At 47.3% G+C, this 25,752-nt stretch overlaps 8 protein-coding genes across 8 annotated transcripts; 6 read left to right on the plus strand and 2 right to left on the minus strand.

The window, feature by feature from the left end:
- Positions 1 to 229: 229 nt before the first annotated feature.
- LOZ57_003526 (uncharacterized protein) lies at positions 230 to 796 on the minus strand (the record flags this gene model as incomplete). Its single annotated transcript, XM_049252574.1, has 1 exon — positions 230 to 796. One exon carries the CDS (start codon positions 794 to 796, stop codon positions 230 to 232), a length of 567 nt encoding a protein of 188 aa, XP_049108415.1.
- A 574-nt stretch (positions 797 to 1,370) lies between these two features.
- Positions 1,371 to 3,663, plus strand: RAD54 (DNA-dependent ATPase protein rad54; the record flags this gene model as incomplete). Its single annotated transcript, XM_049252575.1, has 3 exons — positions 1,371 to 1,808; positions 1,860 to 1,943; positions 1,993 to 3,663. The coding sequence occupies 3 exons, from the start codon at positions 1,371 to 1,373 to the stop codon at positions 3,661 to 3,663; spliced, it is 2,193 nt and encodes a 730-aa protein (XP_049108416.1).
- Positions 3,664 to 4,163: 500 nt separating this feature from the next.
- Positions 4,164 to 7,463, plus strand: LOZ57_003528 (uncharacterized protein; the record flags this gene model as incomplete). Its single annotated transcript, XM_049252576.1, has 10 exons — positions 4,164 to 4,249; positions 4,308 to 4,470; positions 4,531 to 4,701; positions 4,756 to 5,443; positions 5,502 to 6,280; positions 6,332 to 6,436; positions 6,484 to 6,602; positions 6,657 to 6,736; positions 6,791 to 6,947; positions 7,040 to 7,463. 10 exons carry the CDS (start codon positions 4,164 to 4,166, stop codon positions 7,461 to 7,463), a joined length of 2,772 nt encoding a protein of 923 aa, XP_049108417.1.
- Positions 7,464 to 9,792: 2,329 nt separating this feature from the next.
- ATM1 (Iron-sulfur clusters transporter atm1, mitochondrial) lies at positions 9,793 to 12,360 on the minus strand (the record flags this gene model as incomplete). Its single annotated transcript, XM_049252577.1, has 7 exons — positions 9,793 to 9,938; positions 10,010 to 10,226; positions 10,285 to 11,331; positions 11,382 to 11,650; positions 11,713 to 11,827; positions 11,882 to 11,941; positions 11,995 to 12,360. 7 exons carry the CDS (start codon positions 12,358 to 12,360, stop codon positions 9,793 to 9,795), a joined length of 2,220 nt encoding a protein of 739 aa, XP_049108418.1.
- Positions 12,361 to 13,122: 762 nt separating this feature from the next.
- AIM24 (Altered inheritance of mitochondria protein 24, mitochondrial) lies at positions 13,123 to 14,274 on the plus strand (the record flags this gene model as incomplete). The annotated part of the gene is made up of 6 exons (XM_049252578.1): positions 13,123 to 13,139; positions 13,216 to 13,270; positions 13,325 to 13,495; positions 13,547 to 13,665; positions 13,726 to 13,942; positions 14,008 to 14,274. The coding sequence occupies 6 exons, from the start codon at positions 13,123 to 13,125 to the stop codon at positions 14,272 to 14,274; spliced, it is 846 nt and encodes a 281-aa protein (XP_049108419.1).
- Positions 14,275 to 14,652: 378 nt separating this feature from the next.
- LOZ57_003531 (uncharacterized protein) lies at positions 14,653 to 15,310 on the plus strand (the record flags this gene model as incomplete). The annotated part of the gene is made up of 2 exons (XM_049252579.1): positions 14,653 to 14,689; positions 14,751 to 15,310. 2 exons carry the CDS (start codon positions 14,653 to 14,655, stop codon positions 15,308 to 15,310), a joined length of 597 nt encoding a protein of 198 aa, XP_049108420.1.
- Positions 15,311 to 15,928: 618 nt separating this feature from the next.
- On the plus strand, positions 15,929 to 18,336 carry LOZ57_003532 (uncharacterized protein; the record flags this gene model as incomplete). The annotated part of the gene is made up of 3 exons (XM_049252580.1): positions 15,929 to 16,223; positions 16,301 to 16,710; positions 16,777 to 18,336. The coding sequence occupies 3 exons, from the start codon at positions 15,929 to 15,931 to the stop codon at positions 18,334 to 18,336; spliced, it is 2,265 nt and encodes a 754-aa protein (XP_049108421.1).
- Positions 18,337 to 19,037: 701 nt separating this feature from the next.
- Positions 19,038 to 25,293, plus strand: SEC24 (COPII subunit; the record flags this gene model as incomplete). Its single annotated transcript, XM_049252581.1, has 8 exons — positions 19,038 to 19,595; positions 19,652 to 21,298; positions 21,347 to 21,916; positions 23,996 to 24,126; positions 24,178 to 24,373; positions 24,426 to 24,807; positions 24,866 to 25,213; positions 25,265 to 25,293. 8 exons carry the CDS (start codon positions 19,038 to 19,040, stop codon positions 25,291 to 25,293), a joined length of 3,861 nt encoding a protein of 1,286 aa, XP_049108422.1.
- Positions 25,294 to 25,752: the final 459 nt, after the last annotated feature.

Consider the following 25,752-nt stretch of genomic DNA (forward strand, 5'->3'; position numbering starts at 1 on the left):
AAGCGCCTGGGCTTGTAGCCTCGTCTTAATCACATCAAGAGGGAAAACCGACGCCCATGTTACAACTCCAGCGACGCCACCGCAGAATAGAATGATAGATGCTTCTTGATGCATATTTCCATCTTTGATATTCATTAAGCGTTTACAAAACTCGTAAGACCAGAAGCTGAAAGGCATTGCATACTGATTAGCTTTATACACACTCGGGCCTCGGGGCTGGCTAAACACACTAAAACCCGTATCCGACTGAGTCTCGAATACTTGTTATGATACCGCCAAAATAAAGGCCTTTTAGGCCGCGCGTCCGCACGATATCATTTGCTACAGTCCACGAAGAAACCGGCGACTGAAATCCAAGCTGTGCACGGCATTTGATGAGCTCCGTGGGTGAAGATATGGTCCAACTCGCAAGGCCTCCAACTGCACCTGCCAGCCAGATTCTGGATAGAGAAGCAGTTGTGGGATTCGTTGGGTCTGTTACTGAGGGACACAAATACATCAACGTGCGGTTATATGCAACAAAGAGGAGTGCATTAAGAGCTCCATATCCAATAATCGGAGCTGCTGCGCCTGCCACAAGAAAATGAGCTCGAGTCTGAGAAAACTGGCTGATAACAGAGGCCATACCTCTTATGAGAGAGCCTGCTCCCTCAAATTGGTGGGGATTTGGCACCGTTGCTCCATTTGTTGGATTCGTGGGAGTTGCTTGAAGTCGAACTTTGATTATGTCCAGTGGGTTGCCAATGATAATCCCAATGGCCCCACTCAGGTAGCCAGCCCAGAAGTCAGCGGACATAGATCGTAGCCGGCTATCCCGGGAGCCATTGAGGCGATTGCGCCTGCGAGACTGACAGTCGTTGGATGGTTATTCATCTAGCATTAGCGGGGCTTTGACTGGGCCGCGGCGCGCAATCATGTGAGTTCGTGGTGGCTTGGCGCCCTTAGCCTCAAGACGCGTCAACCCTCAACCAACGCGAAGCAAACAAGGCGACAATACTCCGTCCTGTATACTAGACATTCAGCATTTTGGAAGGACACTGTGCCTTTGGAGAAGTTTTGGAGAGATACTAGTGCCGGTAGTTTAAATGTTTGTTATCTTTGATATCTGCCTTGCTGAACATTATTGCTGACTGTTTAGGCACCGACCAAAACCCTCCACATCCGGAAAAACTCCTGCATCCAAACCCTCTCGAATATACGCTGGCTCAGCGTCCGTAGAAAAACTTACAAAACCTTTCAAATGCCCCGGTTCTGCTACAAAAAATCGAGCTTCGGAGAAGCCTTTAAGAAAACGACGCAAAGTCAATTATGCCGGAGCGGACTGTAGCACTGAAGATGGCGGTCAGCCTGCATGGACGACTGAAGACAGGATGCCACTTACCAATATTGATATTAACAAGTTCCCTATTTACAAAGTCAAAGATAAAGAAATAGCCTTTAAACAACGCTTCTCGATACCATTGATTGACAAAAATTCGAGTAATTACCACTCCGGACGCCCTGCACCTTTGCTAGGGATGAGAAAGGGCGCCACGTTTGTAGTGAAGCCATTGCATGATCCTAGCGGAGAATTTGCAATTGTTCTTTATGACCCAACTGTGGACGAAAAATCAGATCGAACAGATGAAAGTAAACAAGAGCAGGAAGAGGAGGCAGAGAAACCGAAGCTAGACCAACCACTTGTCCACAAAAGCCTAGCTGAGATTCTAGGCATAAAGAGAAACGTGGAAGAAAGGCCCAAGGTTCCAGTCGTCATTGACCCAAGGCTTGCAAAAGTTTTGCGGCCCCATCAGGTTGAAGGAGTGAAGGTAGATACTGACGCACTTGTCTTCCTTTCATCCCAACACTAACGATTGTAGTTTCTATATCGCTGTACCACTGGCTTGATGGCGCCTAATGCAAATGGCTGTATTATGGCCGATGAGATGGGTCTTGGGAAAACGGTAGGCATATTTGCTCTTAGTATGCCCTGCCTATACTAATCGACTGTAGTTACAATGCATAACGCTGCTATGGACATTACTGAAACAATCTTCAGAAGCAGGTAAGCCGACTTTACAAAAAGTAGTGATTGCTTGCCCTGCAACTCTTGTGGGAAATTGGGCCAATGAGTTGGTGAAATGGCTTGGAAAAGACGCCATTAACCCGTTTGTGATTGATGGGAAAGCATCAAAGGAGGAACTTACCACTCAACTTCGCCAGTGGGCCATTGCTTCCGGCAGGCAAGTGGTCCGGCCTGTCATTATAGTGTCTTATGAGACGCTCCGACTTAACGTAGGAGAGTTAAAAGATACTTCGATTGGTCTGTTGCTATGCGACGAAGGTCATCGCTTGAAAAATGGGGACAGCCAAACATTTACAGCGTTGAATAGCTTGAATGTCACGCGCCGCGTCCTTCTTTCTGGAACGCCAATCCAGAATGACTTATCTGAGTACTACTCACTTTTGAATTTTGTCAATCCAGGCGTCCTGGGCAACCGAAATGAGTTCCATAAAAGATTCGAAATGCCTATTCTTCGTGGCAGAGACGCTGATGGGTCTGAGGAGGAGCGAAAGAAGGGCGATGAGTGTTTGGCAGAATTGCTAAGCATTGTGAACAAATTCATCATCCGACGTTCCAATGATATTCTTTCAAAATACTTGCCGGTCAAGTATGAGCATGTTGTATTTTGCAATTTGGCCCCATTCCAAGTCGACTTGTACAACCATTTCATCCAAAGTCCGGACATCAAGAGCTTATTACGTGGAAAGGGCAGCCAGCCTTTGAAAGCTATTGGGATTTTAAAGAAGCTCTGTAATCATCCAGATCTTGTGAATTTGCCTGTCGACCTTCCAGGAAGCCAAAGCTTTTTCCCTGATGATTACACACCTCCAGATAGCCGAGGACGCGATCGAGAGGTCAAATCGTGGTACTCAGGTAAAATGATGGTCTTGGATCGCATGCTCGCACGAATACGCCAGGATACGAATGATAAGATTGTTTTGATTAGCAATTATACACAGACTTTGGACTTGTTTGAGAGACTCTGTCGTGGCCGTACTTACGGGTGTCTCCGTCTTGACGGTACAATGAATGTGAAGAAGAGACAGAAATTGGTCGACAAATTCAACGACCCCGACGGCGAAGAATTCGTGTTTCTATTAAGCAGCAAAGCCGGTGGTTGCGGTATCAACTTAGTAGGGGCGAACCGCCTTGTTTTATTCGATCCAGATTGGAACCCTGCTGCAGACCAACAGGCTCTTGCTCGAGTGTGGCGTGACGGCCAGAAGAAAGACTGTTTCGTATACAGATTCATCGCGACTGGAAGTATTGAGGAGAAGATTTTCCAGAGGCAGTCGCACAAGCAGCTTCTGTCATCGTGTGTTGTGGATTCGGCGGAGGACGTTGAGCGCCATTTCAGCATAGACTCCCTACGTGAATTATTCCAGTTTAAACCCCAGACGACCAGTGATACTCACGACACTTTTAAATGTAAACGTTGTCGGCCTGATGGAACACAATTCATTAAGGCCCCTGCAATGCTTTACGGCGACACTAGTACTTGGAACCACTTTGTCAATGACGGTGAGAACGGGCCAATGAACAAGATCCAGGATTTGTTATTGAGACAGGAAACGTCCGAGGGTGTCATTAGCGCTGTGTTTCAATATATTAGCCATTGATTTCTGTGTAATCTTCGGCTGCTTTCAATGTCGCAGCCTTAAAATCCTCAGGCGAGATACGGATAAATAGACTCAAATCAGATTAATAGTACATAGCATCAGCGAGAGAATAGCCCATTGCCTCGTCATAGATAACCTGAATAAAAGAGCATTGAATGCCCGAATCCAAGTAACTAACTAGTTACGTCACGCGCTTCCCTGGAAACCAAGCCATGCTTTTGTAGTTACTGAAACGAACCCCCAAAGCCAGAGGGCCGGCACAGCATCAACTCGATGCAAACCCAAAGACCTTAATTCCAGAGTTTAAAGTAATCATTAATGTGCGCAGTTCTTATTTTCTTTTCGCTATGAGAACCAAACCTAATTTCAGAGCAGTTAGTTAGTTATCCCTTTGCCGCATGACTAGGCCATCCTCGCGACATTTTAACGACCCCGTTGGCGCCGCCGCAGATCAATATGAGCCTTACAGATGATTGAACGTACGTGGACTGGATCAGATCATGGCAGCTCCAATATACATCGACCCGGCTATCCAGCGATTCTTGAACGACAAGCTCTACGATAAGAGGAAACAAGGTGCTTTAGAGTGAGATAGTCACCCGGGCCGGCCGCTCGTTACCACTGTAGCTAATACTTGATAATAGACTCGAACGAGTCATTAGAGAAGCTGTGATAAATGGAGACCCAGCTCGAATACGAGGCATAATTGACCAGCTTTGCCGCGACTACGCCTATGCCGTCCACCAGCCTCATGCGAGAAATGGAGGGTTGATAGGACTGGCTGCTGCAGCTATTGCTTTGGGATCAGTGAGTTATAGAGTACTATATCAGGGAGGGGGAGGATAAGTAAGCTGATTGAAGGCGTAGGAAGAAGTCGCACCATACCTTACAGCCATTGTGCCGCCCGTGCTCGCGTGCTTTACCTGCCAGGATGCAAGGGTTCGGTACTATGCTTGCGAGAGTATGTATAACATAGCCAAGGTGGCAAAAGGAGAGATACTGCTATACTTTAATGACGTTTTTGATGCCTTATGCAAGGTGAGTTCAGGACCAGTTTGCGTGGCGCATTCATAGAATTGATTGAATATGTAGTTAGCTTCGGACTCTGAGCTATCTGTTAAGAATGGCGCTGAGCTTCTTGACCGCTTGGTAAAGGACATTGTAGCCGACTCCGCCGCGTCCTATGTTTCGGTCTTGGAAGCTTCCAAAGAGGGAACCGATGCCGATGGAAACGAAAATGGACTAGTAGAATCGCCAACGGCATTTTCTCTGGCGAGATTCATTCCTCTTCTCAAAGAGCGTATCCATGTTATCAGCCCTTTTACACGCAATTTTCTGGTATCTTGGCTAACCCTCTTGGATACGATACCTGATCTGGAGCTGGTTACATATCTACCAGCATTCCTTGCAGGCCTTTTCAAGTTTCTTAGCGACCCCAATAGAGACGTCCATACAGCTACTCAGAGTCTTCTTGAGAGATTTTTGGGAGAAATCCAGAAGATTGCGCAGATAAAAAAAGACATTGCTGAGAGCCGCGGCGACCGAGGTGCGAGGAAATCAGGAGATTCAGTATTGAGTGATAGCACAAGTATGAGTTCTGATCGAACCGGTGGTAATGAAAATAGCGACAATGCTATTGCAGATTCGGTGTCTGGAACCGTTAATGACGACCAAACTATTAATGTATACGGTGATTGGATTCCTGGACAAGATATACATGTCGACCACCCTCAAATCTTAGAGATTTTAGTTGGTTTTGTTGACACTGCATTTGGCATACGTTGGACTCCCTTCTCATTTTTACCACTATTGAGAACTAAAACTGATAGTTTCAATAGATGAGGAAATCCAATTAACGGCGTTACGGTGGATTGATAGCTTCTTTGAAATAAGCCCAGAAGATATTCTTCGATTTGTCCCTCGTCTTCTCTCCCAGGTTCTTCCTGCGCTATCTAGTGGGTCAGAACAGGTATGCCAGGCTGCAGGCCGGGTAAACAATTCCCTGATGCAATATATCGTTTCCTTGCCTGAAGATGCCGCAAATGATTTTCGCTCGACACCGCCTCAAAGAACATCCACCATAAATTCCAAAGATATGAATGAGCGGATGGGCACTGGAAGAACGCCAACTCCAGTTTCTGCCTTGCCATCTCGTCCTCAATCAACTGATATATTACCCAAAGATAGCGAAACGCTGCCTGATCCGACACCATCACCCGATCTGGACTATGCTGCGGCGGTCAATTCGCTTACTCTCCAATTTCTTAACGAAAATGAAGCAACACGAGTGGCAGCCCTTACATGGCTCATAATGCTACATAGAAAAGCTCCTCGTAAGGTTTTGGCCTTTCATGATGGGACATTTCCAGCTTTGCTCAAGACCCTTTCTGATCCTGCCGAGGCGGTGGTGACGCGTGATCTTCAATTGCTCTCTCAGATTTCGCGAAATAGCGAAGATAGCTATTTCACATCCTTTATGGTGAATCTACTACAGCTATTCTCCACGGATAGAAAACTTCTCGAGGTTCGAGGCAATCTTATCATCAGACAATTATGTATGAACCTTAGCCCGGATCGGATTTACAGAACTTTAGCAGACTGCCTTGAAAAAGAGGAGGTATGTACCTCAACGTTCAAAGTGATTGATGCAGATGTTAATGAAGTCTAGGATATTGAATTTGCTAGTATTATGGTTCAGAACCTCAACAATAACCTCATCACAGCTCCTGAATTGGCTGATCTTAGGAAACGATTAAGAAACTTGGAAAGCAAGGTTGGTGAACGTTTTGGTTGTGGGAACATTGGCTAAAGTAATACCAGGAGGGACAAACTCTTTTCATGGTCCTGTTTCGATCATGGTGCCACAATGCCGTCTCGACATTTTCATTGTGCTTATTAGCTCAGGCATATGAACAAGCTTACCACCTGCTTCAAGCCTTGTAAGCCTACATCTACGACTAACGCTGGTTTCATTTACTGATGATGAATTCTAGCGCCGAGTTAGAAATGACGGTGAATATGCTTATTCAAATCGATAAACTGGTGCAACTGCTAGAGTCGCCAGTATTCACGTGTAAGTTGTGATTGGTCTGTTTTGGTATATGGAGATTAACCCTATTATTTTCAGATCTTCGACTCCAACTTTTGGAACCAGAGAGGTATCCGTATCTCTACAAATGTCTTTATGGGGTTCTTATGCTCCTTCCCCAAAGCTCAGCTTTTGCAGCCTTGAAAAATCGACTCAATAGCGTGAGCAATATTGGCCTACTAAATCCTCCCAAGACGTACGTAAAAAACAACATCAGTGCTTCTATTTTCCTTTACTAGAATACATCAAGGAATTCTAGAACTAATATATATATTTTGAACATAATAGTACCGGAATTGGTGGCCCTCCATCAACAGTGGGTTATGAGCGCCCTACAGGGCGGCTAAAAAGAGAGGACAGCGTAATCCGCTGGGTCGATTTACTAGATAAATTCAAAGTGGTGCAAGAAAGATCCAGGAGATCACGGGGATTAGCTCAGCGGGAGTTTGAGCCAGATAAGTATTCATCGATACCCGCGGGGCTCATGTCTGCTACTCTGGTAGATTCAAATAATGGAAAAGAAAAAACACCACCTGAAGCGTCTGGTGGTGGTACGTCAGGCAATGCCAGTCTTCCGGCGGGCTCTGGAAATCGTTCGGGCGCTGGAAGTGAAGCAGTACCCCCGCCCAAGCCAGCGGCACACAAGGCAAAATCGTCTCTTGGAAATTTTGGTCGCCTCAGTGGAATTGGACAAAGGAAACTGAAAAAATGAGCGAATGTTAAGGTGGGATTACTATATCGATTCAGGCAAATAGAGCGCCAGGCTTCACTTCAATAAGCCTCTTGCTTATGCTAAATACCCTTTCTTAATTGTTTTCCGTTTTCGACATATTTGGGCCAATGCTAGGAGAATTCGGCTAAGTAGTCTCTAAGGCCAGCAAACTTTCAAATAGTATAATTGACCTAAACAACCGCTAAGTACATACTATAAATCTCAAGCGGCAACCACCCGCACTCGTAAAAGAAACCATAGAACATAAAGGGCGTCTGCATATATGTATAAAAGTATTGGCGTACCAAGGAAGAGAATTTTAGAATAGTATCCCAAAAAGCCATATAATAACAAAAGACTGGGCCAACCTAGGCGAGGCCCTAAATACCGAATATCAGGAACAGGTTGGCTTCGCCCTGCCTACTTTTGTCTCGCCCTTAAATTATTATTTAGTTCGAGATGTATATGCCCAAAAATATACAGGGGATATTTTGAAAAAAAGTCGAAGATTATTTGGAATTAATTTCTTTGCCATTGACACATTCATCTCCAGCGAAGTTTGTTTGACGATATCCAGCCTGAGCCGGTAGATTGCTTGGATACTGTGGCCGTAGAGGAATTTGATGATGGGCTTGTACTGTGTCCGTATACGTATTCGCCGTCAACGTATGTTGCACCGGCGGTAAAGGTGCTTCGGTGTTTTCGTCTTGCATACCGTTGTTCAAGGCGATAGATTTCCAGCTCTGAGAAGCGGTCAGTATAGAATGTTTAAGATATTTTAACAGGCTTTCGAAGGACGAGTGCGTGACGTACTTGCGTGTAGCTTGTCAAGGAGATTCATGCTTGCAGGCCAATGTCTTTTGAATTTGACGTTTTGTTATTAAAATTAAAATTCAGCTACAGCGCTGATATATCCTCACAGACAGTTTCGATTTCGGAGTATCCGTGCTAGAGGGCTTCTCCGTATGTTTGCGAATGCTTCGGCAAGAAAGGGTAGAAAAACGCGTGTTGACTCGATGATGATATTTGCCTTAAGAATACTCCGAGCGTAAAAGATAAAAGAGGTAGTGAGTAGTTAGAACTATCTAGGTGGAAGGATTGGCAATGGGTTTCGACAGTGTTCCAACGATAGGAGAAGGATCGTGAACCGTATAATGGGCGGGTGATAGAACCCCAGAAAGGCAGAATGACGCAATGAAAATAAAGAGTGACTAATTAGATTATGCAGCTATAACAAACAGCATGCAGATGAACGAGCGAACAGAGGATATGCCAGCGGCAATGGCAGCAAAAGAGCGTCGATATGGCGCGGGAAGTGGGCGTGAAGGTACCTGGGCGGGAGAAGCGACGGAAGCTCGCGGGCTTAGGTAAGAGGGTGGCATCTACAGCCAGGGCTTGCCTGCATCGGGCAGCCAGCCGGGGCACGAACGGGGCTAGCAGCGCCGCGCTGCTTAGCGGGCGTGGCTGCGGGGAGGGGGCTAGCCTGGGCCCGGCGCCAAAGCACGACGCGTGCAGCACGACTAGACCAGACGCACAAATATCAATTATTATTCTGCGACTTGTGTGCATCATCACGCTGCCGATCCCCCCGATATAGATTATTTTCTCCTCAGTGAGCGCACTCCGACGGCATGCCCCCTGGTGCTGTGCTGGAGATAATTGGACAACCCCTGCAGCCCTACTGCACAGTTAGGCCGCATCTGCAAAGCCGGCCCCATCGCCGCGACCGCGCCAATCAATTAAGGTTCTCGTTCCTGAACCAAGAATCCGATCCGACGCTTGAAGTCGGGATTCGATGCAAGAGCCGAGTAGCTCTTTGCGGGTTGCGCGTGAGCACGAAGTATATGAGAACTTGTCTCGATGAGAGCACATCCTCGTTGAACGATGAGAAATGAAAAAAATAGGCCGTAAAATAGTGACTATCCCCGGTCAGAGCATTGGCCCTGGGTTGCAGGTGGTATTACAGCATTGCATTTGAGGCTGAGATGGCATGGATGGTGCAGGCATTCATAGGATCCAACCATTAATGTACCCAACACACGCAGTGTTCGAAGGTGAAATAAACGGAGTACGCAGTTTTCGTTCGTGCGGTGGAGCTCTGAATTCCGTCGCAAAAGAATACCCAAAACTATTCTGACCGAAGCGTTATCCGCACGATTTTCCGTTTTCCGTCGGCCATTCAAGCACAGCGGTGCAGACCTCCAAATTTTGTTGCTACTGGGGCGTCCCGCTTATGTCTCAACTACAATATATTCAGAACTGACGCGGGCGCGTTAGGTCGATATATCTTAGCACGTTGAAAGAAGTGTCTACTTTTGTTTGGTTCTGGTTAATGTGGAATTGGTGGGTCCTGTGAAGCCGATTGCGAAAGATGCTGTTCTTTCTTTGCTTCCTCCATCTTCTTCTCCCTCTCGAATTCTTCAATCTCTATCTCTCTTTCGCGCTCCGGGTCTCGCGCCAGTAACGTTTCTTGAACTGGTGTTGAGCGGCGTTAGTACCCGCAAACATAGTTCAAGAGTTAAGAGAACAAAAAGGACGCTACATACCATTCCATAACTCTGCATATACACCCTGTTTTTCCAGAAGTTCAGAATGAGTACCAACTTCAGCGACTTGGCCGCCTTTCAAGACCAATATCTGATCGCTATCATATATTGTCCGAAGTCGATGAGCTACAAAAACGCTCGTTCTTGCCTGGTCTTTGAGAATACTATTGATGTTTAGAAGGAGTGCCTGCTCTGTGTACGTATCTAGTGCAGATGTCTACAAAATCAATATTGCTAGTCAATAGACTGGCCTTGGCCAAGTAGGAATAACTCACTGCTTCATCGAAGAACAACAATGGCGGGTTCTTCAAGATAAGTCTGGATATAGCGAGCCTTTGCTTTTCGCCTCCAGATATCATCATACCACGTTCACCGACCGGAGTGTTATATCCAGCTGGTAATCGCTGTATTAGATCATGGATGTGCGCGCGTTCTGCTGCCTGTCGTACTTCCTCAGATGTAGCATCAATTCGGCCGTATCGAATATTGTGCTCAATGGTGTTATTAAATAATGGCGTATCCTGAGGTACAACGCCTATTGATTTCCGCAGGCTATCGAGTGTGACGCCTCGAATATCCTGGCCGTCGATTAAAATACGGCCTCCCTGCACATCATAGAACCGAAAAAGCAATCTCAAAATCGTAGATTTTCCACATCCACTTGGGCCAACGACGGCAAACTTTTGACCCGCTGGAATGGTAAATGTGACGTTTCTTAGAACCATTCGATCTGGGTGATAACCAAAAGTAACATTTTCGAATTTGATTTCTCCACCTTTTGTAAGTTGTAACGGCTTCGCATCCGACAGCTCTTTTATTTTTACATTGACCTTCTGGAGATTGAAAAGTGTTTCCATATCCAGTAACGACTGTCTAAGCTCTCGATACACCGAGCCCAGGAAGTTCAAGGGGACAGAGAGCTGGAAGACGAGTTGATTTATCATAACCAAATCCCCGACTGTCAACGCTCCAGTGGCAACACCATCTGCGCCGAAATACATCATTGCTGCGAGCGCGCTCGAAAAAATCATGTTTTGGCCAGAGTTCAGAAAGGCAAGTGAAGTTGTCACTTTAATTGACGCATTTTCGTATGATTTTAGGGCCTTGTCGTACCTGGACACTTCAAACTTCTCATTATTGAAGTATTTCACAGCTTCATAGTTGATGAGAGAATCGACGGCAACGGTAGCTCCCTGGTTATCAGCGGCATTTGCCTGTTTGCGAAACTTGGTGCGCCATGCAGTGGTTGTAATTGTAAAAGCTGAATACGCTACCATAGTTGCAGCCGTAATTGCTGCGAACTTGGGACCATATTGGTAACTCTGTGCCGTTTAGCTGTAATCCGATCACAAGAATGGCGTCTTGCACCTACCAGAATTCCACAGACCATGGATATTTCCAAAGCCGTAGGAAAGACGTGGAATACCATTGAAGTAAGTAGAAAACTTATTCCTTTGGTACCCCTATCAATTGCCCTGGTGAGACCTCCAGTCTGCCGACTCAAATGAAAATTGAGATCCAAGCGTAGTAGATGATCAAACACATTCCTTGCAACCCTTCTTATAGCCTTTTGTGCCACACTTGCAAATACAGCGTTTCGGAGTTCTTGGAAAACTGTTGCACCTATTCTTGTGACACCATCTGTAATAGGTTTCTCGTTAGGTCCGGCGTGAAAAGATATCAAAGGAGTATGATAGGCCTACATGCCACGATCATAGATCCTGCAACAGTCCAGGCAGTACCCCCCAACGCTGCAAAATCTATGTTCATAGAATCCACGATTTGTTTGAAGTAGAAAGGAACATTGACGTTCAAAATCTATCAGGTTATAAGCAAAATCTGTTCCAAAAAATGAGCACACATTCAGTATACCTTTCCTCCAACTAGTAGTGACAATGCGACCCCTACGCGAAGTTTTGTTCCCCAGTCGTCCTACAGAACGATCAATACGAAAAGGACCTATTTGTGATGAGTAACCCCCGTACCTTCGGCCACAAATACTTCGTCATCTCTCTCATTATAGCCCAGTCTGCTTTGCGTTGCTCTTTCCTCGTCAACATTACCTCGTCCAGGATGTTCGCCTTATTGTCTGCCGGCTTAGATGGAACCGTAGGCGTGCCTCCCGGTGTAGACGCAGCCTTTTGCGGGTTTCCAATCCCATTTCTTTGCCGGCTATTAGCATCTTGCTTTTTTAGTATAGCACGATGTGTTGTAAATGTCCTTTTTTCAGCTTCGAAGAGCTTGTGTAGCTGGCGGAGCTGGCGGAGCTGCGGGGAACGAGGCGAGCGGCATTTCTGCGGATATGTAGATACTAAGTGACGCCGGAAGTGGCCACTTTGGAGTAGTATCATATTAGGCGCACTTTGTTACTGTAATAGCTTCCAGTGAATATGTCGCTTATCCGTGAGGGGAGCTCATGGTGCGCAGAGTAATTTCCAATTGGGTGATGCAGAGAGCGTGAAGTGGAGGAATAAAGCAGAGAACGGGAAAGGGAGGTTAGTGAGCGAGAACACAGTAGATATCTAAGCTTTCAGTCAAAATCTAAGCAAACCAAAGAAATCAAAGCTAGCATGGCTAAGGGAGGAAACCTGAAAGATCGATTTCGCGACCCCAAGGTTGATCGACCACATGTCCCGCGGTGAAAAGCATCGGTGTTTGCCTTGTTTGCTTCTTGCTAGGTCACCAAAAGCTCCGTCAAAATATCTCTAAAAGACTGGGGAGCAGCAACACTACGGAAGCCGATGAACTTCATATGGAGCTCATGAATTGTTTGGTTAGAAGGGGCTTAAGGCCAGCAGCATCGAAATATGGAAAACGGCAGTTGGTTAGAGATAGGTTGACGCGAAGATGCATCTCCATCCAAGCAGTGTCTTCGGTTGAACCCAATTCAATCAGCGGCGGTTATCTTCCAGCTACAACCCCAAATTCCGTAACATCATCAGGTCGGTATCTTATCTTATTCTTCCTTTTGTCTCCGGTGTTGCTAACCTATGTATCTACAAACAAAAAAGATGCAAAGTTCGAGGTTCTCGGAGCGCCATATTCACTGCTTTCCGTTTCTCTTTCAGCATCGCAGAATCTATACACGAGGCGTGGTACTCTTGTTGGACTCAATGGCAAAGCGGAAAATGTAATTTGAATGTTCTGATTTCATTTTATTTATTTAAGCCCATCCTGATCCAGTCACAGGTAGTGTCAACGCTTAGACTCTTAGAGCCATTCAGACGCGCCGCACTTCGGATACCTTTCTTGTACCAGAAGGTAAGCGGATAGTTGACCAGCACAGAAAAGGTCTCGGTAACATAACTGCTCTAGATATCCTCTGCCAGTCCTATAAATGCCCTCATTTCCGTCCGCTCTTCTATTACATCTTTTGCAGTCATACAATTAGCTGGCACAGTTGATTGGACGATAGCTCAACGAGATGCTCTCATCGCCTGGACCGGACACTCCTTAAATGTTAAGCCTATGTTTAACAGAGAATTAGTATGTTACATTCTAAATACCATCGTTCAAGTTTCGTGCTGACTCGGGAAGAGCCTGTTTCACTGGGGTAGCTCAAAAATCACTGGCCGGGGCCTTTTAGCGGTAGTTGGGAAGGGTCAGGTATATTCAATCAGCTTGAAAGCTGGGGAACAATATATTGCTCATCCATGGTAAGTTTTGCTCATATGGCGTTGGCATATAAATGAGTTTTTATCTCACGTTAGCTTCAGTAATGTGGTGGCATATACCATCCAACCATACTGGCCACGACCGTTTCGATTCAAGTCGACATCTCTGCGATTTCAAATACCGAGCTTCAATATAAGTGGCTTGCTTATGAAGTCTAATTTCCTAAGCAATCTAGCGGATTCGGACTCATGGAAGGCAGCTATGCGAATTTTTCATGCGATTCGCACATGGGCGAGAAGGACTATTTGGGGTGATAGGGTACTATTCCCGAACTAAGAAAAGCACCATAGTGTGCCCCAACATTAAAGCTGACGTTGATGTAGCTGTTTTTACAGTTTGAAGGGCCTGCCACGATCATAATCCAGTCACGCGCTTCTCGATTAAACGAATCTTTAACAACTCGGGAAGTTAATGAAATTGCAAATGCCCAGCCGGGGGTTACTAGGAATGTCTTGAACACGATCAACGATAACTTGGAGAAAGATTTGGTTCCATCCAGGAAAGAAGATGGAACGAAGACTGTTGGTGAAAGTTTTGCAACTATTAATCGAGATGGTAAGGTCGAATTTAAGAAATCCGACGATGCCTAATTCATAGGCTCGTTTTCCACCAGGTTAGGAATTCTAGCAATTGTATTATAGTATATGCTCAACTTGGAGATAGAGCACCCTATGTAAAAAATATATTCCCATGGGGTATATTTTTAAAGCATCCCGTCAACCTTACATAACTCTGTGTTCAAAGTGTATGCGGGGTAATATTCTCCAACGCCTCAACTTCCTCCTGATTCAGCATAACGATAGCCTGGTATGTCACAGAATTCGCGTACAGCAAATATTTCTACTCGTATTTCATTACGATGGCCGCCCGAACCGGCATTTGAAAACACTGATACCCTATCTCTATCGGTTGGTGGGTGGTATGTCGACCTACGGGTTGACAAGAAATCAAGAAATATTGACTGGGCAATGGCGGGGGAAAGAATTGTCGTATCTGAGGAACCATGTATAAAGCGCAGTCGCCTTACCTCTCCTTTTTAATGCGCTAATACATGCTATATAAACAGCCATCGTTGACTTTACGCACGCTATTGACTCCCTAAACCAATTTGATACAGCAGATCGCGGCACTTTCACAAAGCTTCCGAACGGAGATGACCTGGAAATAGGACGCATGCCTCGGCAAGATTTGCCAGGAGCACCTATTGAAGATTATGAGGAGGTATGGCGCGACATACAGCTTTCCACTGGAGTATCCTGGATTCTGGAGTCGGAGGAGTCGCTGCAGGTTAATTCCAAGGCCGATGGGGGGGATAGAATTGCAAAGACATTTTTGGGATGTGTTCCTGGACACTGCACAACACTGAGGCAATGGCAATGGTACGAAGGTAACGGGCAAAATGGAGAGATGGTCTCAAGAAAGCGAGGTGGTATGGTATCGGCTCGAAGAGAAGAGTGGGATCCGGCGAGGGAGAGCCCCATAATTACAAAGCATGCAATTGGAGACGATTTGGATAAGCTGCCTACCTTAGATGAGACAAAAACTGCGTTGAAATCAGGTGTGGCAGTTGGCGACGTGGTTGTGATTGGTGGCTGTAGGTATGTCGTTCGGGCTTTTGAGAAGTAGCCAAGCTATCAAAAACAGTATTCGATTTTGAGCCTTCATAGTGATGTGAGTGGTCCAGATTTGCTTCCAGCTCATGAGTTGGGTTTGCACCCAAGACGAAAGTGCTACCCTGTAACTAACTACTCCGTACGGAGTACTCGTGCCTGTTAGTTGCCCCTTGCTTGTTGCCATGCCAACAACACCGTCGCCTAAGTAGAGCCAAACGAGAACACACCGTTGAAAGCCAAAGATCATCTGCAAACTGTGGGACTCAGCAAGGTAGGTCAAGGCATAGTGCAGAGTTGATTGTTACTTCTGTTGCTGTTTGCGCTTGTCGCTCTTCCTTGTGGCTCGAGTTTTCCTGTTTGAGCCGGCTTCCGCTCAATTGGCTTTACGTCGATTGAGTACACAGCGTACTCGACTTCTTTGCATTTAGCCAGGAGTATTTTGATTTCCGTGCCATAATCCCGATCCTTTACTTGTTCAATCCAAACCGTCGGGCATTTGTTTAGGAGTTTCGATTGTATTTGCATTTAAGGGGGTGTTATTTTTAGCAGATCATCCGACGAATTTGATTTTGCGCGAGGCTACAAGATTAGACCAAAACCAATTTTGAGATAGAAATCGAGGTACGAAATCATGAGTGTCAGGGTTGTGGCTCGAATTCGGCCACTCCTGAAAACGGAACGGGAAATCGACATCATTGTTCGCCCTGGAGCATTTGCTGCTTCGACCCTACCACCCATACCCAAGGATTCAAATGGGAATTCGATATCAAAAAAAAAGAAATTTCATAAGAAGGATGGTGAATTTTGTGAGCGGCAGAGTATCGTGCGTATACCAAACCCGAAAAATGAAGGAGAGCAATATAGTTTCCAATTTAATGGGGTGTACGATGACAGCGTGGGACAACAGGAGTTTTTTGATGCAGAAGGTATGCAATCGGCTATAGCTGGAGGACTTCCTGCAGATTGGATTGCAGATAGCTGACTTGCTGAACTTTGAACATAGTGGCTCCCACGATTAAGCACCTCTTTAATGGATTTGACGTTACTTTATTTGCGTACGGCGTGACTGGCACGGGCAAAACTCACACAATGCGAGGGGGAAAGAGTCTTGCGGAGAGAGGCGTGATACCCCGGCTTTTGAGTAACGTATACAGAAAGAGTCGAAAAATGGAGAAAGATTCCCAGGGCGCCACAAAGGTTGAAGTGGCTATGAGCTACTATGAAATATACAACGACAAGGTGTTTGATTTATTCGAGCCATCAGAAAAGAGGACTCCATCAGGCCTTCCGCTCCGAGATCACGGAGGGAAAACAGTTGTTGTAGGACTCACGGAACGGCCTTGCGGGTCGCTGAAGGAGTTCGAGAGTATGTACGACCAGGCAAACGTGAACAGATCGACGTCTGCCACAAAGGTAGGAATATCTGGGTAGCCCACTTTATTTTGGCCACTCTTCATACTGATCTCCACAAACGACTAGTTGAATGCCCATTCCTCGAGGTCTCATGCGATCCTGTGCGTCAAACTCACTATTACGACCGATGACTGTGTTCGTGTTAGTACTGCATCTGCGATCGATTTAGCTGGGTCAGAAGACAACCGTCGAACTGAGAATGGAAAAGAGCGAATGGTCGAATCTGCAAGCATTAATAAGAGTCTGTTCGTTCTAGCCCAATGCGTAGAGGCGATAAGTAAAAAACAGACCAGAATACCGTATCGAGAATCGAAAATGACCCGAATCCTCTCCCTTGGTCAGAACCAAGGGCTCACGGTTATGATCTTGAACCTTGCACCGATTCGCTCATATCACCTGGATACTCTCAGCTCCCTTAACTTTGCGAATAGAACAAAGAAAATTGAAACTAGGGAAGTGGAAAACGAGCCAATGTTTAAAGGGCCACCACGGATCTCAGGGCTCACTGCTAAAGGTTCGATGACGCGCCAGCCTCTACGGCCGTTGACGGCATCGATCAACGTCAACATTGCGGCCGCATCTTCTAACGGGGCTTCAAAGCTGCCGGACGGAAAACCTGCAAAGTCTTTTATGGTCTATACGGATAAAACGCTGTCAAAACAACCCCAGAATCCTGAGTTATCAAAACGCTCGCCAATCAAGCGAAAATCTGGAGGTAATTTCCATACTGTAATTCGCCCCTCAAAAGTTGGCCGTCCTGGAATTGTGGATTCTTTGCAGAACAGCCGCACGCCGGAAAGCGTTTCAACGGCTAAAATCGAGGAAATGGTCGAGAAGAAGGTCGAGGAGCTTTTGGCTGCAAGGGCTCTAAACGAAGTTGAAACTTCCAATGCAGCACTTCGAACGCAGGTGAGCGACAATGCGCAGTTACAACGACGGCTTGAACTCTTAGAACAAAGGGTTGAAGGGAAAGAAGATGCTCGTGCTGAGGGTCTATCGTATTTACTCATGGGAAAGCAACATCAGTCTCACGGCGAAAATAGGTCTGCTTTGAAGATGTACCAGCTAGCACTTCCATTCTTTCCGGAAAACAAAAAGCTCACACAAAAAATCGAAATGCTCAAGACAATGTTCAGCGACCACAGTAACTTGACAATTTCTAAACCAGAACCCAACCCTGAAAGTAAAGGGCAAGGCCGCAGAAAACGACGGCGATGCAACCGAGACAGCACTGAAATCAATGAAGAACATGACGAATATCGCCTGTCAGACGAAGAGACAAGCGAGGACGACATTGATATACGCCTCAGGTCAAAAGGAGGCCCCCGTAGAGGGTGTAAACCCGCGGTAAAACCTGAGAGCAGTGAGAATGACCTCATACATTCACCACGGACGGCACATATCCTTTCCGTTGTTAACTCAAGAAATGTTAGTCAAATCAAGCTACTCCGGGGTGTCGGAGCAAAAAAAGCTGAAGCCATTCTTGATTGCCTGTGTGAGATGGACGAAAAGAACTTTGAGTCTGAAAATGCTGTTCGAATCCGCAGCCTAGTGGAGCTGGGTAAGCTGAAGGGTGTTGGAGTGAAGACAGTAGAGAGCATGCGGAACGCAATTGACGTTGCTTAGGTGCAAGTTAAGGTGTTTGTTTACCTCATTTTTGCGATAGCTACTCATTGTTCAAGAGCCAAGCGAAGGAGTTCTGGTTTATCTCATCTTGGTTGAAATTTGTGATCTGTTGATAGAATACTTACATGTGTGTTCAGCAAGCTGTTTGGCGTTGGGTGGCGGCACTCTACTACACATAACAAAGATGCAACCCAGGTATGCGTCAGACTGTAAGATCACATCCATTTCAGCATCAGCATCCCTGCCTAAAACTAAGCATGGACTCGCGACTCAGAAGTATAGTTATACCAAATAATTTCATGGCTCGATGAGAGTCCAGGCTACCCAGTTCCGCTGAAATCAAGCTGCAATTGGGGCGCGTCATGTGATTGGCTGGCCAGCCTCGCCCAAGCGGCGGAACAAAGGCCACCATACCCATTCTTCCCACCCGCAAGCCACAACAACCTGCGAGTCTATCGAGCGACAGGCCACATTGCCTTCTTTGCTGTGCCTTCCGGTGGGGCGTTATTTAAGTGCTGTTTGCGACAATTCTGGTCAATGCTGGCCCGTGTGCCCTATTCGGTGAGTGCCCAATCGCAATGTTTTTGTAAGGTGCCGAGTCACTAACTACAGTGCCGAAGCTATAGCACAATATCAGCATCGCTTCGTCGCAGCTCCAATCGTACCCTTTGGCGCCGGCCCTCTACTTAGCACTCTCCTAGATGTCGGCACCGCAAGGAGGATATCCTCCGCCTCCGGGCCAGGAATATGGCGCGCCTCCCCCGGCCGCGGACCAACCTGGTGGCCCTCCACAAAGCACCGCCCAGGCCAACGCTCCCCCCGCGCCCGGTGGCAGAAAGAAGAGAGCGTACGCAGGGCAAGCGTTTGAATTCGGTACCGGAGCCAATGCAGCGCTGGGCGGGCAACTTCCCGGAGGAGGCAGCTACGGAGGATACCCCGCCCCTCCGCAACCGCAGAATTTCGCGGCAGCTCCATATGCTGGTCAGCCGCCCCAGCCAGCACCAGAAGCGTTCGCTACAGGAGAGCAGATGGCCATGGGAGGCTACCAACCTCCAATGCCTGGGTACCCGACTCCTCCCGCAGCCGCTGTCAGCCAGATGACACAACAAATGGGGCAGATGAGTATGGGAAGTCAGATGCCAGGCCGGCCGCCAGCAACTGTTTCATTTAATCAGCTTTTTGTTACGGACCTTCTTGCTCAGCCCTTTAATGTTGCGGAGCTTGATTACCCACCACCGCCCATCACTCTTCCGCCAAACGTGAGTATCGCCTTTGAATATTAATATCGGATTTTGCGCTGATTGAACTCTCTTAGACCAGTGTAACCCCCTCTCCAACTGCAAATTGCCCATCCAAATATGTACGCTCAACTCTTAACGCTGTTCCGACTACCAATTCGCTTTTAAAGAAGTCCCGGCTCCCTTTCGCGCTTGTCATCCAGCCTTTTACCTCCCTTCACGACTCCGAAGAGCCGGTACCAATTGTCTCGGATCAAATTATTTCGAGATGCCGACGATGCCGTTCATATATCAATCCTTTTGTGACGTTCCTCGATCAAGGGCATCGCTGGCGCTGCAACATGTGCAATCTCACCAATGATACCCCTCAGGGCTTTGATTGGGATGCAACCACGCAAAGTGCACTCAACAGGTGGGAGAGACCGGAGTTAAACCATGCTGTTGTGGAGTTTGTTGCGCCCCAGGAGTACATGGTCCGCCCGCCACAACCCCTGATATATCTTTTCTTGATCGATGTCAGCTACGCTTCCGTTACCAGTGGTCTCTTAGCAACGGCTGCACGATGCATCAAGGAGAGTCTGGATAGAATTCCCAACACAGATCGCCGCACCAGACTTGGTTTCATCGCTGTGGATTCCAGCCTTCATTACTTCACGATACCCAGAGACGATTCAGAAAGCTCGGACCCCAGTATGCTCGTGGTCAGCGATTTAGATGAGCCATTCCTACCAATTCCAGGAGACCTTCTTGTTACTCTGGCTGACTGCAGAGACAATATTGAAATCTTCCTTGACAAACTCCAGGGGATGTTTCAAAATACACATAGCTATGCATCTGCCATGGGATCTGCCCTTCAAGCGGGTTTTCAGCTTGCTGGGCCGGTAGGAGGAAAACTCACCGTTCTCACAGCATCACTCCCCAACATTGGTCAAGGCAGCTTAGAAATGAGAGAAGACAAGAAAGCCCTGGGAACAAGCAAGGAAAACAGCTTGTTACAGACGGCAAACAGCTTCTATAAGAGTTTTGCCGTCGAATGCTCGAAGCAGCAAATTTCGGTGGATATGTTCCTATTCTCCTCCCAATATCAAGATGTCGCTTCGTTGAGTAACCTTCCGAGATACACTGGTGGACAGACGTACTTTTACCCTGGCTGGAATGCAGCCAGAAGTGAAGATGCGATCAAGTTTGCCAAAGAGTTCTCGGAATATCTCTCGTCCGAAATTGGGCTAGAAGGTGTTCTTCGCGTTCGTGCGACGACAGGGCTGCGTATGAACACGTTTTACGGCAACTTTTTCAACCGAAGCTCGGATCTTTGCGCTTTCCCGGCGCTCCCTCGCGACCAGGCTTACGTAGTGGAAGTTGCTATTGATGAGACGTTGACCCGAACCGTGATTTGTCTCCAAACAGCCGTGCTACATACGACATGTAACGGCGAACGGAGGATTAGGGTCTTGACGCTAGCGCTACCCACTGCTGAGCAGCTTGGGGATGTTTATGCATCTGCTGATCAAACAGCCATCGCAACATTCTTTAGCCATAAAGCAGTGGAGCGAACTCTAGGCGGTGGGCTCGAGCAAGCCCGAGATGCTCTCCAAGCCAAGATCATTGAGGTATTGTCGGTGTATAGGAAAGAACTTGCTGGTGGAAGCGTTAGCGGGGGAGGGTTACAGTTTGCATCGAATCTTCGCGCATTGCCAGTTTTGTTCTTGGCTTTAATGAAAAATGTAAGTGCGCTGCATGTCGCAATTCCCGAAACGAGCTAATTGGCGCAGCTTGGACTCCGAAAATCAGCGCAGATTCCGAGCGACATGCGATCGGCTGCTCTCTGTCTCTTGTCGACACTACCCCTTCCATTACTCATTCAATACATCTATCCGAGAATGTATTCGCTCCATGACATGCCGGACGATGCGGGCTCGCCAGATGCAGAAACTGGCGAGATAATTCTGCCGCCGCTGCGTAATCTTTCGTCCGAGCACTTGGTGCCGTATGGGTTGTACCTTATCGACGACGGCCAGACCCAGTTCCTGTGGGTTGGCCGCGACGCCGTCCCGCAGCTCATCGAAGACGTGTTTGGGCTTCCAGACAAGTCCCAGCTCCGTGTTGGAAAACAGTTTCTCCCGGAGCTGGAGAACGACTTCAACGAGCGGGTGCGGGCGGTGATTCAGAAAAGTCAAGATGCTAAGAGCCGTGGCGTTGGTAGTATTGTTGCTCCCCAACTTTATGTGGTCAAGGAGGATGGCGAACCGGGGCTTCGGTTGTGGGCACAGTCGATGTTGGTGGAGGACCGGGCGGACCAGGGTGTTAGCTTGCAACAGTGGATGGGCATGTTGCGGGAAAAGGTGAGCTCCTGACGATGCTGAACGTGCCTCTCGCGGCCGCAGCGAAACTGACGGCGACTGCAGGTCATCCAGTAAACAGCTTCTAGAATAGTTTCATCGCTCCGTACATGTTCAGGACTATAATCAATCCATTTTGCTCATTCTGTTTTTTCTGGCTGGTCCCTGTCATCCCTAGAGTCTCAGCACCAGCACGCCGGCCCGCCTCTGCATGAACCGGCCTAAGCGCGCACCAGCTATTAATAGCAGATCACCTTCCGCTCCCGGCCTGTCAGAGTCGCAGAACGAGGCCAAACCCGGTGTTTTGGACTGAAATAAGGACTGAGGCCAATCCTCGGCTCTTAACGCCTGCAGCAGCGCTGGTAGTGAAACTTAGGGACGCCTTGGTAGGGGCGGAGGATCGAACGCCCACAACGGCCCGCAGCGAGTAGAAGCGGACGCAGGCCGACGGCGCTGTTGCACAACGCTGCCTCATGTCTGGAGAGTTCCAAACTCATAAACCGATACTTACTTAAGTTTCGTCTGTTTTCTGGGTCAGATCCGCGCGCGGGTAGCTAGTTAGTTGTGCGCGCGATCCCAGGGCACGCTAGCAGCCAGCTGAGGAGGCGGGGGGAGCGGGCAGGCCGGCCTGCGCTGCGCTGCGCTGTGCTGCTCAGGGGCAACGCGGCCGGCTGAGGCTGCAAGTGCTGCTCTCGTCTGCACTGCACTGCACTGACCAGCGCGGCCGACCCTGCGCCGCGCCCCAGACTCTGCCTGCGTGGCCGGCGAGACTCGGATTCGTGCGTTCTGTGGGTGGTTTGGCTGCCCCACCTCAAAGGCACTCTGTAACTGCGGCGCCTGTTTTGCCTTGGCCCTTGAAACCCCCAGGTTCATCCCACCGAACATCGCCAAACCACCTCTGCTCCGTTAAGAACCACTGGCCCAGCACTGGTGGTCAAATCGCGATCCATATCCTCCCGCCGTCCGCTGTTTGTTGGTTTGTGACGCCGTGGCCCGCGCCCACCCCCAGCATCACCTTTCGATACCGCCCCGGCCCAACTGCGGGGAAACGGTAAGGTCCGCGACCGCCATCGAGGACCCCTTCGCAGCCCAAGCACCTAGCCTGTACCTGCGCGTTGCCTGTGAGCTGCATTGCTGTCCTCTGCTGTCATTTACATAGGCCTAACCATGCTTCCCCAATCCTCTTAGACTCCCCTATTTCGTCATCCACAGCACGAGGTGGTGCGGTAACAACGCGGTTGAGCGAAGTCGAGGTTGGGATTGGACTGGAGCCGATCTTGTGGCATCAGGTACGAGAAGATGCTGTGTTACCCCTAGTTACTTCTGTCAGGCGGTCCTCGCTGTGCCACAACCTGAGAACGGTGTTACTTCCTGGGTGTTCGCTGGGAGGTCTTGCATGCCCGATTCTGCTTGTACTGACTCGATCCCTGCGCCACATAAGATTGCTTCATTTACCCGCGCTTGATTCCCTAAGACTCGCCTATCTTTTGCCTTGGCCCCTATTAATTGAGGCATTAATATCCTTCCTCAGCCCTAGACGCCGTGTTGTCTCTTTTTCCTTTGGATTAATGCTCTTGACGAAACCCTGGAGCTGTCCTATCGATTTTGAACATTTTATCGATTCTCAGCGCCAGCCACTTGATCTGGTACTGAGACCCAGTTGTTCTGGGCTGTTTATCAGAGTAAAGAAGTAAAAAAGTCGAAAGGAACATTCCGACAAGCCACATTTCAACGTGAGTTTCCTTTCATGACACTTCACATGTTTTGTTCCTATTTTTATGTCACCTGCTTTGTTTCCCACTCATACTTTCTACTACCTCCTTACTCGTTTTACTCGAGCTTCCTGCACCGTGACGTCCAGCTTCACCACCTAAAGCGATGCAATTCCATCGTCTCTTCGAGAGCTGGGCTTACCACGTGCAAGCTCTGTTCTCAAATCATTGCTATTCGCTCTCACCATGTAGTGTAAATCTGACCGCCCAACTCTCGCGGTCATTTTGTTCGTGTGTTTCAGTGACTCTGTTTCATCGATGCGAATTAATTTCGAACCCTTGGACTCCAAGATGCTAACCCATCGTTCAGGTCACAGAATTAGAAACAGAGGACATGGTTCAACCAGCCTCCCAAGGAGGATCTAGAAAGATCTCTTTCAATGTATCTGATCAATACGATATCCAGGATGTCATTGGCGAGGGAGCTTATGGCGTAGTCTGGTCAGTTCGCTTTCTTATACTATTTGCGTAATTGTTCTGATATGAAAATAGCTCTGCTTTGCATAAGCCGTCTGGCCAAAAAGTCGCAATAAAAAAGATAACGCCTTTTGACCATTCTATGTTCTGCCTACGGACGCTGCGTGAAATGAAGCTTCTCCGATATTTCAATCACGAAAATATTATATCGATCTTGGATATCCAGAAACCAAGAAATTATGATAGCTTTACGGAGGTTTATCTCATTCAGGTATAACCCCCTGTTATTTCTTGTTTTATAATCCCTGACCTTTTATTTACAGGAGCTCATGGAGACTGATATGCACCGTGTCATCCGCACCCAAGACCTGTCAGATGACCATTGCCAGTATTTCATTTACCAGACTTTGCGTGCCCTGAAGGCTATGCATTCTGCAAACGTCCTTCATCGTGACTTGAAGCCGTCTAATTTACTTCTGAATGCAAACTGTGACTTGAAAGTTTGCGATTTTGGACTCGCGCGCTCTGCCGCCTCCACTGATGATAATTCTGGATTTATGACTGAATATGTTGCGACTCGTTGGTATCGAGCGCCCGAAATCATGTTGACTTTTAAGGAGTACACCAAGGCTATTGACGTCTGGAGTGTTGGATGCATTTTGGCAGAAATGCTGAGTGGAAAGCCGTTGTTCCCGGGCAAGGATTGTGAGTTGTTTTTTTTTTTGGCGCAAACCGACTTACATTGCTAATGGCAACTTATTAGATCATCACCAATTGACTCTAATTCTGGATGTCCTGGGTACCCCAACTATGGAAGATTACTATGGAATTAAATCTCGCCGCGCCCGTGAATACATACGATCATTGCCATTCAAGAAGAAGATACCGATGAAGGCTTTATTCCCCAAGTCTTCCGATTTGGCCTTGGATCTCCTAGAGAAGCTTCTTGCATTCAATCCCGTTAAGCGTATCACCGTCGAAGACGCTTTGCGTCACCCCTATCTTGAACCATATCATGATCCTGAAGATGAACCAACCGCAGAGCCCATTCCCGAAGAATTTTTTGATTTCGATAAAAATAAGGACACTTTGAGCAAGGAGCAACTCAAAGGTAATATGGTGTATTTCCAATTCTTTTTGTTCTTGGCTAATTCACTTCTAGTCCTTATCTACGAAGAAATAATGCGATGAATCTGGACGCGGCACAGCCAGTTTAGCCATGTTTTTTGTCAACGTGTTGAGAGACTTCGAATTGTTACAAATCATGTCAATGTGAAACACACCCTGCTATTCTTTTCTATGAGCTGATGTCAAACCATGTGGGTAATAAGAATCATCCGTCGAATTTTGGTTTCCATTTGAAAATTATGCGAGCGTTGGGAGTTGTTTTTCATTAGAGTTATGGTTTGTTTGATACCTCTCCACGTTCTGACGTCTCTGGTATGGACGGCTGTGGTTGTACATTGCCGCTCGCGTAAGATATCTCTGGAAATCATATTTCTTATAACGCTCTTTTATGAAAATATTTGTTGATATGCATTGCCGAAACAGTCGGAATCAATTAAGTTTTGCCATTTTATTTTGCTTATGCATTTCGTATATAAAATAGCCTCTTTACAAAAAGCTAAACTTTTGTGATTGCAGACTTGG

Source organism: Ophidiomyces ophidiicola (genome assembly GCF_022830035.1).
Source record: "Ophidiomyces ophidiicola strain CBS 122913 chromosome Unknown scaffold_12, whole genome shotgun sequence".
NCBI classification, from domain to species: domain Eukaryota; kingdom Fungi; phylum Ascomycota; class Eurotiomycetes; order Onygenales; family Onygenaceae; genus Ophidiomyces; species Ophidiomyces ophidiicola.